Below are 14,240 nucleotides of genomic sequence, written 5' to 3'. Positions count from 1 at the left end.
GTAAGCTCACAGAGTTGAGGTAGGTTGTGACTGCTATGAAAGAAGCATGTGCAGCAGAGTCTAGGAGCAGGGGACATCAATGCCCCTCAGGTGCTTAGTGAATATCTTAAAAACTTTCACACAGTGCTACAATTCAGGCACATATCCCAACTTAATTGATGTATGAATAATGCTTTTCGTACAATGCACACCGCTAATTAACTACCCGAATCGTATTCGAACTACCCGATTTAAAATTTTCTTTCAAAATTGCCAACAACAATTCATACGTCTAAAGAAACTCAAGGAAAAATCATTATTCCAGTCTTTCTTAGAAGTCAATACATTTTGCTTATTCTCTATAAATTTGTTGCAACAGAAAGAAACAAGTATTGCAATTGGTTTTGATACACACATACGTACCTGCGAAGTGACCAACCAACAAAATAGATATTGGATCATTATTCACTACCATGAAGGCATGAATTCATATCTTCCCATATGCCGGTGCATTCCACATATATGAATTCACTTCAATGCAATTATAACAGTCATACACAATAGATGATTTCACTTCAGTCTCCTCACATGAGGGCCAGATATATACTACGATACTGTTATTGTCTCTTTAGAGAGTGAAGCCAGCGACCATGAGTTTTTGAGAACTATAATTACATGAATTTAAGATGTTGGAGAAAACTAGTTAAATTGTCTCCCAATCTCTTAAAACCATTAGGTGTTCAATAGATAAAGATCTCACTAGCAATACTGCAAAGAACATGTTCATAAATTTTCAAAATATTAATTTTGATAAACAAATCAAAAGGTATGATTTGCGTTTGTATATTTTGGGTTTGTTAAAGTGAAGTGGTACGACCAAAGTTAAATGGTACAATTGAAAAGATATCTTACCAATTGAAGGGGTACATACACAAATATATAAATGATTATTCTCTATAATGAGATAGTCCCAAGAAGATCCTATTATGATTTAAGACTCCAATATTCACCATTTTTATGTTTTCTTATACATAAAACTACTAAAAACTAATAGTACATAAGGATGAGGCTCTCATGAGGACCTTAAATGAGCACTTTGTAAGGACTTTTAAATCATCAGTTGGAGGACATATGTGTTGTAGAATTAATATTTCAACTAAAATTGATATCACATTGTTTGAACCTATATTTGGCAAGGTCCATATGTAGCAGATAGGTGGGCCGGCCTGCAAGGCTTAATGAAGGACCGCGACCAATTAGCCGCGGCACATTAAATGTTTATCGTCAAATTTATGACCGAAAATAACGTGTGCAGAGAGCTGTTATTAAATCGAGAGAGATCAAATGAATCATAAGGCGTAATGAATGACCGCGAACCCACAAGTCGTAATGAATAACCGCAATAAATGACCGCGGACTCACACGTCGTAATGAATGATCATCAAAGAGGATTGATTGTCAGGAGAAACGTTACCGAAGTTTGTCAAATTTAACTTGAATGAGCATCAAGAAGTGTTATTGCCAATCATCAGTTACAAGACCTGATTGATTGTTCATGAAAGAATCGATCATTGCTAACGTCAAAAATATCACAAACATGAATACTGTTCTATTTGTAATCAATGCGGTCTTAGCTGTAAAGGCTGAAATTGTTTCTTTTCCTTCATTCAGTAGTTTAGCTTCACTATAAAAAGGATCATAGGATTCATTGTTAGAGGTCCTCGACCAAACGTTCTACGCGATTACACAAATTTTATCTCAATACATTTCAACATTTCAGCAACACTTATCAATTTTTACGTGTTTATCTTATCGATTTCTTTTCCGGTATTTATCTCTCCTGCACTTTACATTGTTGTTCTTTACATTTATGCAATTTATCTTTTCGCTATTTACTTTGTCTGCACTTTATTTCCCGCGGTTTATATTCTTGTTGTTTATCTTTATTTGCTGCACATCTACTTTGCATTATTTACATTCTTGCGCTCATAAAGAAAATCACAAAAAGAATCATCATCACTTCACTTTCACCTCAATCACCAAGTTACATAGCACGAAGATTGCGGCTAGGTAAGGCCGATCTGTGCTAAAGTCCTTGCATTCAAGGCAGAGAGAACCCCGCGGCCAAGATCGATCCTTCCTCGGCCGACAATCAACTTATCAGAAGTCAGATCGGCGCAAAATCTACAATCTAGAACAAAACCTCACTTGGCCTACCGGTCGTGAGTTGGCACTCCAGCGCACACGTCACCACTCCAGATTGACACGTGTAAGCCAAAGAAGGCCTCAGCCCAATGACATGTGGCCGAGACAATTTTTGAGCGAACACACATCTCAAACTATTGATTCGAAAGTCCTCATTTTAAAGTCCTTATTAGAGCCTACCCTAATACATAACTAAATAAATTTAAGATATAAAACTAGTCAAAACTAATTTCTTATGTGTTGACATCGATCAATTGAGACTCAATGGATAAGCGGCTAGCTAAAGAAATCACAATTCATGGTTATCATTAACAAAACATCGCGACTCGTTGTAAGGTGAAGACCTTCTACAATATGCATTTTCCCCTGCTGTTCAGTTATGGCAGAATGATCTTACTTGTTAGTTTTGTTTGTTCTTTGGCATCTTAGCCTCTATGTAACAAATATATACACAGTCCGGCTGCGGTGCGGACGTCCGTCCCGTGCGGATGGTACGGATTTCCCGTTTTCCCCTACTTTCCGATCACATTTTCACATCTTAACCATTCAGTTTTTATGTCCTAATGTATAGATCACCTCTGCAAAATTTCAGCCAATTTGGTTATCGTTAAGGCATCCAAAACTACAAATTACAACAATGTACACGAACGGTTCCGGTTCGACAGATTCGGTTCGTTCGTGTAAGTTGCAGTTTTGGAGGCCTTAATGATCACCAAATTGGCTGAAATTTTGTAGAGATGATCTATATATTAGGGCCTAAAAACTGAACAGTTAAGATCAAAATATATGATCGGAAAGTGGGTGAAAACAGGAAATCCGTACTGAAATTTCGGTACAGACGTCCGCACCTGAGAAAAATCCTACACACACATACATGTACATACATATATATATATATATATATATATACAAAACCGTTCGAGAGAGGACGTCCGCAACCCAGAAAAAGTGCGGACATCGCTCATACGGCCTCGATTGAGCAGTGACGGCGGCATTTCTGTCGCCGGATGGAACCAGGCCACGACGTGGAGCAGTTTAGAAGTGGCTGGAGTCATCGACAAAGGGTTCGACGTCAAGCTCAATGGGCTTCCATGAGCTCGCCGGACACCTTTGAGTTTCCAATCACCTTCGCCGCTTGCTCTAGGCCTTCCAGGATGTCCAGAGGGTGCGTCCGGCACTTGCAGCGCTGCCATCGCCGCCTTCCCGATGCAGGAGGAGCGACGTCCGCACTTTTTCTAGGTTGCGGACGTTCGCTCTCAATCCAGCCTGTGTGTGTGTGTGTGTCTATATATATATATATAGAGGGCTTCCACTAAGGGATCCCTTTTTTTGGTTTTTTTTATAGGGATAGGCATTAGACCAACTTTTAGATCATATTTTCACATCTTAACCGTTCAGTTTTTAGGTCCTAATGTATAGATCACTTCTGCAAATTTTCAGCCAAATTGGTGATCGTTAAGGCATCCAAAACTGCAATTTACACGAACGGACCGAATTTGTCGAACCGGAACCGTTCGTGTTTATAATGGTAAATTGCAGTTTTGGATGCCTTAACGATCATCAAATTGGCTGAAAATTTGCATAAGTGATCTATACATTAGGACCTAAAAACTGAACGGTTAAAATCTGAAAATATGATAAAAAAAGTTGGTATAATGTCTATCCCTATAAAAGACCAAAAAAAGGGATCCCTCACTAGAAGGGCCCTGTATATATATATATATATATAGACACACACACACAAAAATAAACTCTGCTTCATTATCAATTCCCAACTTTTATGACAATAATTTGATGAACTTTTTGGTATTTGGTATTTCATTTCCATTTTTTAAGGTAGTGACTCCTTGTTAATTCATATATAGCGGTGTTTGTTTTAGAGTTTAAAACAATCTTAGAGAACAAATTTTTGTGGTCAGTAGATAATTTCTATCTAACAGGCCTTTAATCCATTTATAAAACTTCTGTTCTGAAAAATATGTGAAGCTGAGCAAAGCTCCACACCGTTGGAAATGCAGATCCAGTGCCCTGGTTTACAGTCATCAACAAACTAAATACATTATTATTAAACTACATCTATGCATCATTATACACCAACTTGCATTAGGATCATTCCACTTCCATCCGGAATAAGAATAGGTCCAAATAAAACTATTGTCATATTTCTGCAATAACATTGCAGAAAAGACCATAATCCTGCCCTGCCTACAGATACAGCGCATATAAGGGTAACCTGCATAATTGCATTCCCCATATAAAATTTCCCTAGAACTTTCAACAAGACTATTACATTAAAAGAAAGTCGAGGAAAACATCAGTGAGCTATTATATTCTGTTCAACTCCAAATAAGCAAGGAAGACATCACTAATGAACCAAAGTTTCATATAATCAAATGATTAGTCTTTCTTATAAGTATCATACAAAATACTGAAAAGGATAAATTATCTTGGTTTTGAATGACTACCAACTTATCGTACAAAACAGAACCTCTCTCAACGCGTCAATATCAGGGGATTTTTATCTTTATACATGTGATACCTTCTGCATAACTTCTCCAAAGTTGCAACAGAATGCTGCATTGCATTTAGTTTTGTATCCATGAACATCCTCTGCAAATGCACAAGTCAAAGTTAAGGATAAGAAAAGCTATTTCACAACTTGAACTTCAAATAATTTGAAATCTTGTATCCCATTCCCACCTGATAGTCATCTCCATATTTCTCAATAAGCCGACTGACATGAACACGTTGGATGGTGGTTAACGGTAGTAACGATGCAGGTCTCCCATCTCTCCGTTTCTTTCCTAGAGTAGTTTTCAAATCTGCATGCAGTCACAAATACCAATCATCAGTTTCACAACTTGGGAAGAGAGGAATAGAAAAGGCCAAGTTCCACAACATGAGCAGAGACTTCAGAGTACTGGTAAACCCTTATCAAACAAATGCAGCAGTCTACAAGGGCAGAATGCAGAAAATTTTGGTTCTTAGAATCCAGAACAGCCAACACGTTCTTATATGCTAAGATTCTTTATACATCGGTCAATGTCGGTACCAATGGATGTCCTAAAAGAAGTTTACCACTCAATATATTTCCTAAATTAAAGACGTCCTTACCATAGCGACAGTTTTGAGCTTATAGAAAACGCCTATCCACCCAATTAAGTAACCAAGTTTTCAACATGAACTTACATGCAGAAATGGATCAGAAACTAAAAAGGATTGCAATTTTACAGAAGAATCTATCTTTCATGCAAAAAATTCATATTACAGTCTCCCCATTTTAATTTTTGTTAATACTTTTTGACATTGTTGAATAGCCAATAATCCAACAAACTGTTAAGACCACTTCTCTCATCTTTTCCCGAGAGAAAGAACCGTAAGAAATGAGGGTCTAGCTCTATAAGCCAAATTCAAACTCAAAAATCCGTCAAGCAGAAATCTTTATCCTAAAATAAACCAATTCGAACTTCAATTACAACTATTCAACATTCGCTATCATCAAACTATGGATCATACCATTCAACTACTTAATAACAAAAATCAAATTCCCAATTCGTAATTTCCAAACAAATTACACAGTGAGGTAAACTAACCGTCTTCTTCGAGATCGCTACCGTCGTCGTTGGGGTCGAGCTCGGCGGCCTCAGCCTGATCGGGAGGGGCCCGGAGAGAGTCGCTTTCGACGATGTGAGAGCGGACGTTGAGCAAGTTAGGGTTGGAGAGGACGCCGAACGACTTGTAGTTTTGGATGACGCTGGCCTCGGGGTCCCACTTAGGGCGAGAAGCGGGTTCTGCTTGGTCGATCAAGGCGCGGAGCTTGGGAGGGAGACAGAAGGCCGGCTTGAACACGTTGGGCTTCCGCTTCGGCAGCGCCACCCGGACCTTGGTACGAGACCGCTTGTACTTTCTTCTTGACCCTCCCATCTCTCAAACCCTGTGAGTCTCTGCGTTTGGCGGCAGATTGATGATGAGGGTTTGTGTTTTGGGGTTTAGAGTAGCTGCAAAACCCTGCGTCTCTTGCCTAGATTTTATTGCCTCGAAACGCTGCGTTTAATGCCTTTTTGTTTTGTTTTTTTTTTTTATTGTTTGTTACGGTGAAAGTCTCAAGTTCGAAGTTCTTTTTTACGTTGATAGAACAAAAACAAACAAAACAGTGGTCATTTATCAATAGAAATATGACAAATTTGCCGTATGAATCTGTGAATTTTGTCACATCTCATATATCAAATGTTTCGTGTGAATGAAAACTTATTTGTAAATTGCAATGTGAGAATTAGCAATGTGTCTACTACTATTTAGTGTTGAGAATATACACATCCCACATGGGAAAAATGGAACTTTGTTTATGGGTTTATAAAGGTTTGGGTCACTCCATCCATTGCCAATTGGTTTTGGATGTGAACCCTAGATTACTTTATCATGGTATCGAGTTACCCATTTGTGCATGCCTCATGGCCACACAGGCTCCACGTCACCCAAAGTTAAATTCGCCACACGAAGCCAAGGCTTTTTATTCTTTTTTCAAAATTCATACATTAAGCATCACCGCAATCAAGAAAAGCCAAAATTGTTACTCCAATTGCTTGGAAGTCATGTAAACAACAGAAACAAACAGAAAAACCAGTTGGGTAGAACATAAGACTGCATCCATAAATTTCAGGTTCAGTACACTAATACAACTGAGATGTCCTTGTCACTTACCTAGAAGCATTTGATTTATAATTCTAGACAACAGAAGGTCCAGGACATGATATATGTTTTTCTAATCTAAATACATTCTACTCAAAATACACTAACGTAGGTGCTACTACATTTTACTTGGCTAGTAAGCTACAAGTCTAAGGTAGGCAGGCTTGACTTGAACTTTCTTCTTGTTTATGTTGATATGTCAACGAATATTGTTATTCTTCCAGCAGCAATGCAGGCAGTGATGTTGAAAATTTGCCAAGATTAGTATCAATGCAACCACCCGAATCGGCAATAGAGAAACCAAAGAAATGCACAGTTTCTTGTTGCTTAAATTCCTGCTGAGCGGTTGGCATACTCCTGAACCAATGCCCCAAACAGCGATGGCCTCTCGAGCAAGTGTGTTGGTGAGTCAAACTCTTTAGCCCTTCCTGTTAGAAGAACAGAAACACATGAACCAGTCAGAAAATTTGAACTTAGAACCTTCTTTCTAAACCAAAGCCAAGCATGACACTGATTTATCAAACTCACCTGCATCTACTACTAAAACTCTATTGCAGTCCATCACTGTTGGTATTCTGTGAGCAATGCTGATGATTGTACATGCAGCAAAGTCCTCTCTGATGATCTTTTGTATCGCAGCATCCGTCTGTGAGTCAACTGAAGCCGTGGCCTCATCCATGAACAACAGCCTGCTGCGCTTTAACATAACTCGTCCCAAACAAAGAAGCTGTCTTTGCCCCACGCTCCAATTATCTCCATCATCGGCCACTATTGAGTTCAATTCAATGGAAATGTTCAGTACGTAATACTAACAGTGCTAGGATCATTTGTTAAGTGAGAGTCACATACCTAAAGCATCGAGTTTTTTGGGTTTTGCAGCAACAACATCTTTAAGTTGGCAGCGCTCCAAGCTCTACAAGGAAAAATAACATTGATTCAAAATAAGCATATAATTTTATTAGCTAAAAGAGTGAATGATGAAATAATAAGCATACAGCATTTTTCAAGTTACCTTCCAAATCTCTTCATCTGAATACACCCCGATTGGATCAATGTTGCTTCTCACAGTTCCTTCAAAAAGGACAGGTTCTTGAGGAATGATCCCAAAGCTAGACCGGAGATCATGAAGCCCTATCGTGCATATGTCGATGCCATCGATGATAATTTTTCCCGCTGAAGGTTCCACCAGCCTAAAGAACACCTGAATTAAAGTGGATTTCCCACTCCCCGTTCGACCAACAACACCGACCTTCTCACCCCCATGAATGCTCAGACTAATGCCTTTGAGAACCAAGGGAGTATTCGGACGATATCTGACCTGCTCACCACAAAATTAAAACATCATTAAAAAGGAACAAAGCCAGTATGCATTCGTCCAAACCACTCATTTGCCTATCGTAGAAGATATAAAGAAGTAAATGTGTTTTTACCTGCAAGTCTTTCAGCTCAACATTGCCATGAGTTGGCCAATTCGTAGGAGGGGCACGATCTACTATCTTCCATGCTGCTTCTGATGGAATGTTACAAAACTGCTTTATCCTCTCAACTGACACCATCCTATTTTCTACGAAGCAGCTCATATATATGGCCCAAAATAGTACACCGTTGAGGGACAATCCATAGGAGAGTGATAAGCCAATATTCTCTGCATCATATAGAAATAAGATGCTATGTCAAAATAAGTACTTCATATGGAAAATCTTATCAAGTGTTGGCACAAGAAAAACAACAGGAAGATTTTGGTACCTGGCTTTACTATACTGCTTGGCAGCAAGATCATGAACAAAGTGGAAATGCAGAGGATTAAGCTCCCAAGCAGTTCTAGACGGAATCCCAACCACTCATTGGAGCCGTTATTGTGGAAATCCATACGCAAATTGGCATTCACTCTCCTAACATTTTCCTTGGTAAACTTGTTCTGGTTTCTGAAAGATCGGATTGTCATAACCCCAGATATGCTTTCTGAGAAATGATGGATAACAGGCGCTTTTGTGATTGAATCAAGTCGAGTTAATTCACGAGATGATGCAAGATAGTAACCCTAAAATCAAAACAGCACAAAAGTAATCAGTATATATTTGAGGCCATACCACAACTGGCAGATATTTTTATTAGTATAAAAAGGTTTGACATCCAGTTTGACATTTTTGCATTCACTTATGTCTGCATTACGTTGTTCTTACACTGATAATGTTAACAAGAGGATAAGATGAATGAACATACCCGGTACCAGATATTCAGCCAAAGAAGTGGTATGAGTAAGAAGATTGTTGGCCATGAGTTTTGACATACGACGATAAAGATACTGAGCACAGTGATATACATGGCAATGGTAATGCCCAAAATGAAGGGAAGAAATAAGTCGATATTCGTCTGATCAGTTGATGCCTGGTGGGGAATAAATCCATAAATTAGCAAGACTATAAACCATGAATTTAGATTTCTATGGATAAAAAAAAAAACCATGAATTTAGATTAAAAAGAGAATAGTCGTGAGTTCTTACCCTACTCAAAATTCTTCCAGAAGGTGTAGTATCGAAAAATGACATGGGGGCATGAAGGATGCTGTGAAGAATCTGCTTGAAGAAAACTTGAGCTGTTGTAAGCCCCACAATTGTTACAGAAAATGCTCTTACCAATACCACGAAGAATGAAACAGCTGCGATAATAGCATAGACAGTAATGAACACAGAAGGATCGAATGACAATGCTCGCTTTGCTGAAGTTTCATAGGCCAGCCAATAATCACCAGCCATTAGTGATCCTTGCCACAAAAGAGAGAGAGACAACACTAGCACCACACCCCACCATCCAAAAGCCTCTGTGCAATAGATTTTGTAATTCTGCAAGCTGACTTTGCCTGATTCTTTCTCCTCTTCTTTGATGAGCTTAGATGTTCCGTCTTTGGACTTGGGTTCGACCAGCTGAGAGTTGTTTTCGCCATTGGCTTCTCCATGTTTTGAAGAGGACTGCCGAGATATCTGTGGTTTGGGAGAAGTACTTTCACCAGGCATAGCTGTGCTCATTTCTACAAGCTCCATGGAGCTTTCATGCGCAACTACAAGTGCTTTGAAATCGAGGCTTAACAAATCGTTGTACTTTCCTGCTTGTACTATCATTCCTTCTCTCATGACCTATACATACATGTAAATTCACATTAAAGTTCGTCAAGCAGTTAACAGGCAAAGATATGACAAAAGAATGCTCTGACTACTTACCATAATAAGATCAACATTATGCAAGAAGTCAACTTGATGGGTTACGAGCAAAATGGTCTTGTTCTTAAGTACTCCCCGTACACATTCCTGCAAAAGAAGCATATACATGATAATGATGAGATCAAAGAACCAGTTCAATGCAAATAGAATTAGTAACCATCAGGCTCAGAACAAATGTATAAGAATATCTCTAGTAATGTTACCTTGAATATTTCTGATCCGGTATGAGCATCAACAGCACTGAAGACATCATCAAGAAGATATATGTCACAGTCCTGATATACTGCCCTGGCAAGCTGTATCCTTTGTTTCTGTCCACCACTTAGGTTGATGCCGCGCTCTCCTATTTCAGTTTGATCTCCATACTCCATCATTTCCATGTCCTTTTCCAAGCAACAGACCCTCATAACTTCCTGGTATCTCGCTCTGTCCATTGGCGAACCAAATAGGATGTTTTCTTCAATTGTCCCATTTTGAATCCATGATGTTTGAGCCACATAGGCAGTTGTCCCGCAAACTTTTACCTGTCATTGAAGAATGCTTCTTAGTTCAACAAGTACTTGATTAAATTGAGATTTTTTTTTCTAAGAATGCTTCTTAGACATTTCTAGAGCTATTGAAAGATGCATACCTTTCCGGATAATTTGTGCATCTCCCCAAGGATTGAGGCCAGCAGGGAAGACTTTCCAGATCCTACTGTCCCAACAATCGCGGTTAGCTCACCTTTGTTGATAGTCAAGTTTATATTCTTCAAAACCTCTTCATTACTTTCATCATCCCAGCTAAATGCACCATTCTTAACCTCCACAGCAACACTACTATCACAACCTTCTTCTCTCTCAACCGAACCCTCCACCAGTTCCCTACTACTCATATACCGGTCCAACCTCCCAAGCGAGATCATAGCTTGAGAAATTGAAATCATAGATTGTGGGAATGTCCTAATAGGCTCCTGCAGAATTTTGAAAATGGTTGTGGTAGTGAACACGGTCCCAGCATCAAGTTTGACACCCAAATACAAGGCAGTGGCAAATGTGAGGGTTGATATAAGTATGGGAGTGCACCACATGAGCACAACATTAGCCGAGATGGAGTACATGAACTTGGTCAGCCAGCTAAACTCCGACTGACGAAAAGTCTGAATCCTCTTGTTGAAGTGTTCCTCCCAAGCCTGGAACTTGATCACCCTCATGTAGTTAAGCATCTCGTTTGTCGCCTTCATCCTCGAATCCCTTTGCTTCATCAGATTGAACTGAAACCTGTTGTTCCTTCTCGTCCCAAACACCACAAACACAAGCACACCCATGATTCCAATCACTGCTGTGATTGTAGCTGCACCGAGGTTGTTGTACAGCAGGATTAAAGCAATGGTGAGCTGGACCGGCATCATCCATATAGCATGAAGCTGCAGCATCATGTCAGAGAGCTGCTGAGCATCCACAGCCATGTAATTCACAATCTGTCCAACACCATGAGCTTGTCGTGCCGAGCAGGTCAGCCTCAAGCCCTTCCTGTACAGAGAAGTTATGAGAGTTGATCTTATGAGCATGCCGAGTTTCTGTGAGTTGAAGTTGAACTGGTGAGTGCTCAAAACCTCAACGAACTTGGCACACAGAAGAATCAACACAAGGTAGTATCCCTCAAACGGCGAGCTTCGTTTCCCATTAGTGAAATCCACAAAGCTCTGGATAAGCACAGGCCCCACATACATGACACACAGCCTGATCACCGCAAGAGAAGCTGTGAAAGCAATATCTTTCCAGAAGCACCGGAGCAATGTGGTTCGAACCGGATGCTCTGACTTCTCCTCCGGTTTAGGCCAATTGGATTCGAAAATCACCGACATTCTTTCGGCTCTGTGTTGTGGAGCCAGTGTTGGAACGTCATCAACCTTCAAGGGGGATTTGTACCCTTGACTGAGCAGAGGATTCATCCAAACCCAAAAGGTTTTATTAATGAATGAAGCTGAAGCAAAACCAGTCACATTGGATTTGCTCAAGAGGGGCTCATGCAATTTAGTCTCCACACCGTTTTCTCCTCCATTAGATTGTTCTCTGTTCATCACTCTAATGCCAGTGGATCCTCTAACCGCAACAACAGCAAGAACAGCCGATAAAGGAAAAGACACAATGGAAACTACATCATCCAATCTCAAACCTCCTTCACTGTAAACCAAACGAATCACTCCAGAAGCTGCAAACAGAGAAACCGCAACGGAATTGGCCACCCAGTAAATACGAAGCGAAAGCGGGTGCTTGACAGCTTCAAATCTCTTTTCATGTGCCACCAGTACCGTAATGAGTCCATGAGTTATAGCTTGCACCAGCCAAAACAACCCATCTATGATCTTCCATGGGAAGTCAGGACTTCCTCTTGTAAACACGAAAATGCACACTACGGTGTAACAGAGTGTCAAGAAAACGCTGAGAGTCAGAGAGAGCTTGAAACGGAGCGTCGTTCCGGGACGGCGAGCTCTGCTGTTTGTTATCAACGGCTTATCGAGTTCCGAGCTGCCGCCGCCGCGGGGGGAGGTGAACCTCGAGTAGAGCTTTTGGACTGAGAAGGCGATGAGGGCGAGCAGGAACAAGAGATCAATGGAGGATAACAGAGCTCTCTGGGGACAGGGGGAGAGGAAGACGAATCTCAGCCATTGGAAGATGGCTGGAGCTGAGGTGTCGTCTTGGGATTGAATCACGGACGAGGAACACGAGGTGGACGTGATCCAAGACCCAGCAGCCATCGTCTTGCGAGGCCAAAGCTACACTCTTTTGTGGTGCTTAGTTTATAACATCTTCTTCTTATATCCCTGAAAAATGAAGCAGAAATTCAGAGACACGTGTTGAGAGAACAACCAAATTCAAAACTTCGACGTCACTAGGAAAGCATCAGGAAAATCATAGAAGGAAACTAGCGAGGAGTCCCGTTTGACCAAATGAAAAAAGAATGAGGAGGAAATTGATGATGGCAAAACAAACAAGTTTCGGTGATTGGGCGGATTTGAATTTTCCGCCGTTCTTGTCAAACAAGAAGTCATTAAAAACAGAGACAACAATGAAAAGGTACATATTTAATAAAACAATCTTTGCAAAGATTCACTGCAATAATTTATAATTCACTGTGCTGCTAAAGACGACCAGTACCCGACAAAAATACTGTTTCCAATAAGATATATTTCATTACGGGGAGAGACTAAAGGGGCAGGAAATTGCAGAGCGATTAAAGAAAAGAAAGATTCATACAACAGCAGAGCAGTTAGAGAAAACAAAAATTCATAATAATTAATAGCAGAAATGAAGACTTAACGCTGAAAGGCATTCAAAAAGCAGAGGACCCATGAAAGAAACCTCTGATTGAAGCTTACTGGGGTTGAAGGTGATTATGTGGCACTTGGTGAGTACTGGTTGGTGCTGCAAGGAAACCCAGATAGAGAGAACATAGAGAGAGAGAGAGAGGCGCTTATGTGATTGAAGAATGAAGTCCTGTGGCCAAGCTCTGTGTCTGGAATTATATACTAGACAAGTAGTCCTAGTTCCTGGACCAGAATGAAATGGCTTGAGCGAAGAGACGTGGAGAAATTTTTTTTTTTTTTCGCTGACAAGACGTGGAGAAATTGTAATTGCAGTCTGCATTTCAAGATAGAGAGGTACAGAGAATAGACGCAACATTTTTTTTGTTTCTTCTGTCTTCTGTATTGAATCACTTTGACCATTGCACCATTATTATTAATTATTGTTCCCTTTTCTCGTAAAAACTTGGCTCTTCCCTCTTTTTTCACCTGTCCAAATCAGGCTCCTCCACCGTTAATGCGTGCGGAACTTACGCACTCCCTCAAATCGGGTTATGAATATTACAGTTGTAGGATTGCTCACCTAAAAACAATAGTTTTAAGGGACTACTGTACTTATTTTCAGTCATTATATTCACTTATATTTCACAATCTCTTAAAAACTGTCTCTTAAATGAGCAAGCTTTTATGCAGTTATATACACAAATATAAAGTGGTGTTAGCTCAGTGGTTAGAGCACCTACTACCTAGTTACGAAGTCATGAATTCGAGTTATAGGGCAGGAGTGAAACACTTTGATCCTTTTTTTTTTTTTTTTTAAATATATATATATATATATACACACACATACACAAATACTCATT

The 14,240-nt window shown here is 39.9% G+C and overlaps 2 protein-coding genes across 4 annotated transcripts; both read right to left on the bottom strand.

Annotated features, from left to right (window-relative positions):
- Positions 1 to 4,543: 4,543 nt before the first annotated feature.
- Positions 4,544 to 6,192, bottom strand: LOC112172702 (nucleolar protein 16). Its single transcript, XM_024310158.2, has 3 exons — positions 5,778 to 6,192; positions 4,885 to 5,006; positions 4,544 to 4,794 (listed from the first exon to the last, which is right to left on the bottom strand). Exons 1-3 carry the CDS (start codon positions 6,106 to 6,108, stop codon positions 4,678 to 4,680), a joined length of 570 nt encoding a protein of 189 aa, XP_024165926.1. The 5' UTR covers positions 6,109 to 6,192; the 3' UTR covers positions 4,544 to 4,677.
- Positions 6,193 to 6,808: 616 nt separating this feature from the next.
- LOC112173174 (ABC transporter C family member 14) lies at positions 6,809 to 13,700 on the bottom strand. Of its 3 annotated transcripts, none has more exons than XM_024310755.2 (12): positions 13,395 to 13,700; positions 10,723 to 12,897; positions 10,295 to 10,615; positions 10,092 to 10,178; positions 9,378 to 10,007; positions 9,097 to 9,261; positions 8,620 to 8,914; positions 8,304 to 8,518; positions 7,886 to 8,191; positions 7,723 to 7,786; positions 7,402 to 7,641; positions 6,809 to 7,301 (listed from the first exon to the last, which is right to left on the bottom strand). In XM_024310755.2, the coding sequence occupies exons 2-12, from the start codon at positions 12,829 to 12,831 to the stop codon at positions 7,201 to 7,203; spliced, it is 4,533 nt and encodes a 1,510-aa protein (XP_024166523.1). In that variant the 5' UTR covers positions 12,832 to 12,897; positions 13,395 to 13,700; the 3' UTR covers positions 6,809 to 7,200. The 3 variants fall into 3 exon arrangements, with proteins under 3 accessions (XP_024166523.1, XP_040363597.1, XP_024166522.1); XM_040507663.1 differs by having other exon boundaries at positions 13,436 to 13,700; XM_024310754.2 differs by having other exon boundaries at positions 13,453 to 13,700.
- Between the last annotated feature and the right edge of the window lie 540 nt (positions 13,701 to 14,240).

Source organism: Rosa chinensis, chromosome 6 (assembly GCF_002994745.2).
Source record: "Rosa chinensis cultivar Old Blush chromosome 6, RchiOBHm-V2, whole genome shotgun sequence".
Lineage (NCBI taxonomy): Eukaryota > Viridiplantae > Streptophyta > Magnoliopsida > Rosales > Rosaceae > Rosa > Rosa chinensis.
The sequence above is the reverse complement of the archived record's forward strand: the minus strand, read 5'-3'. Positions and strand labels throughout refer to the sequence as shown.

Excerpts from the sequence above, each read along its gene's own strand:
- LOC112172702 (XM_024310158.2), bottom strand. The coding sequence starts at position 6,108 with ATGGGAGGGTCAAGAAGAAAGTACAAGCGGTCTCGTACCAAGGTCCGG. Across the intron at positions 5,007-5,777 it reads TAGCGATCTCGAAGAAGACG|ATTTGAAAACTACTCTAGGA; the intron begins GTTAGTTTACCT and ends GACTGCATGCAG. Across the intron at positions 4,795-4,884 it reads AATATGGAGATGACTATCAG|AGGATGTTCATGGATACAAA; the intron begins GTGGGAATGGGA and ends GTGCATTTGCAG.
- LOC112173174 (XM_024310755.2), bottom strand. The coding sequence starts at position 12,831 with ATGGCTGCTGGGTCTTGGATCACGTCCACCTCGTGTTCCTCGTCCGTG. Across the intron at positions 10,616-10,722 it reads TGCACAAATTATCCGGAAAG|GTAAAAGTTTGCGGGACAAC; the intron begins GTATGCATCTTT and ends CTTCAATGACAG. Across the intron at positions 7,302-7,401 it reads AGTTTTAGTAGTAGATGCAG|GAAGGGCTAAAGAGTTTGAC; the intron begins GTGAGTTTGATA and ends TTCTTCTAACAG.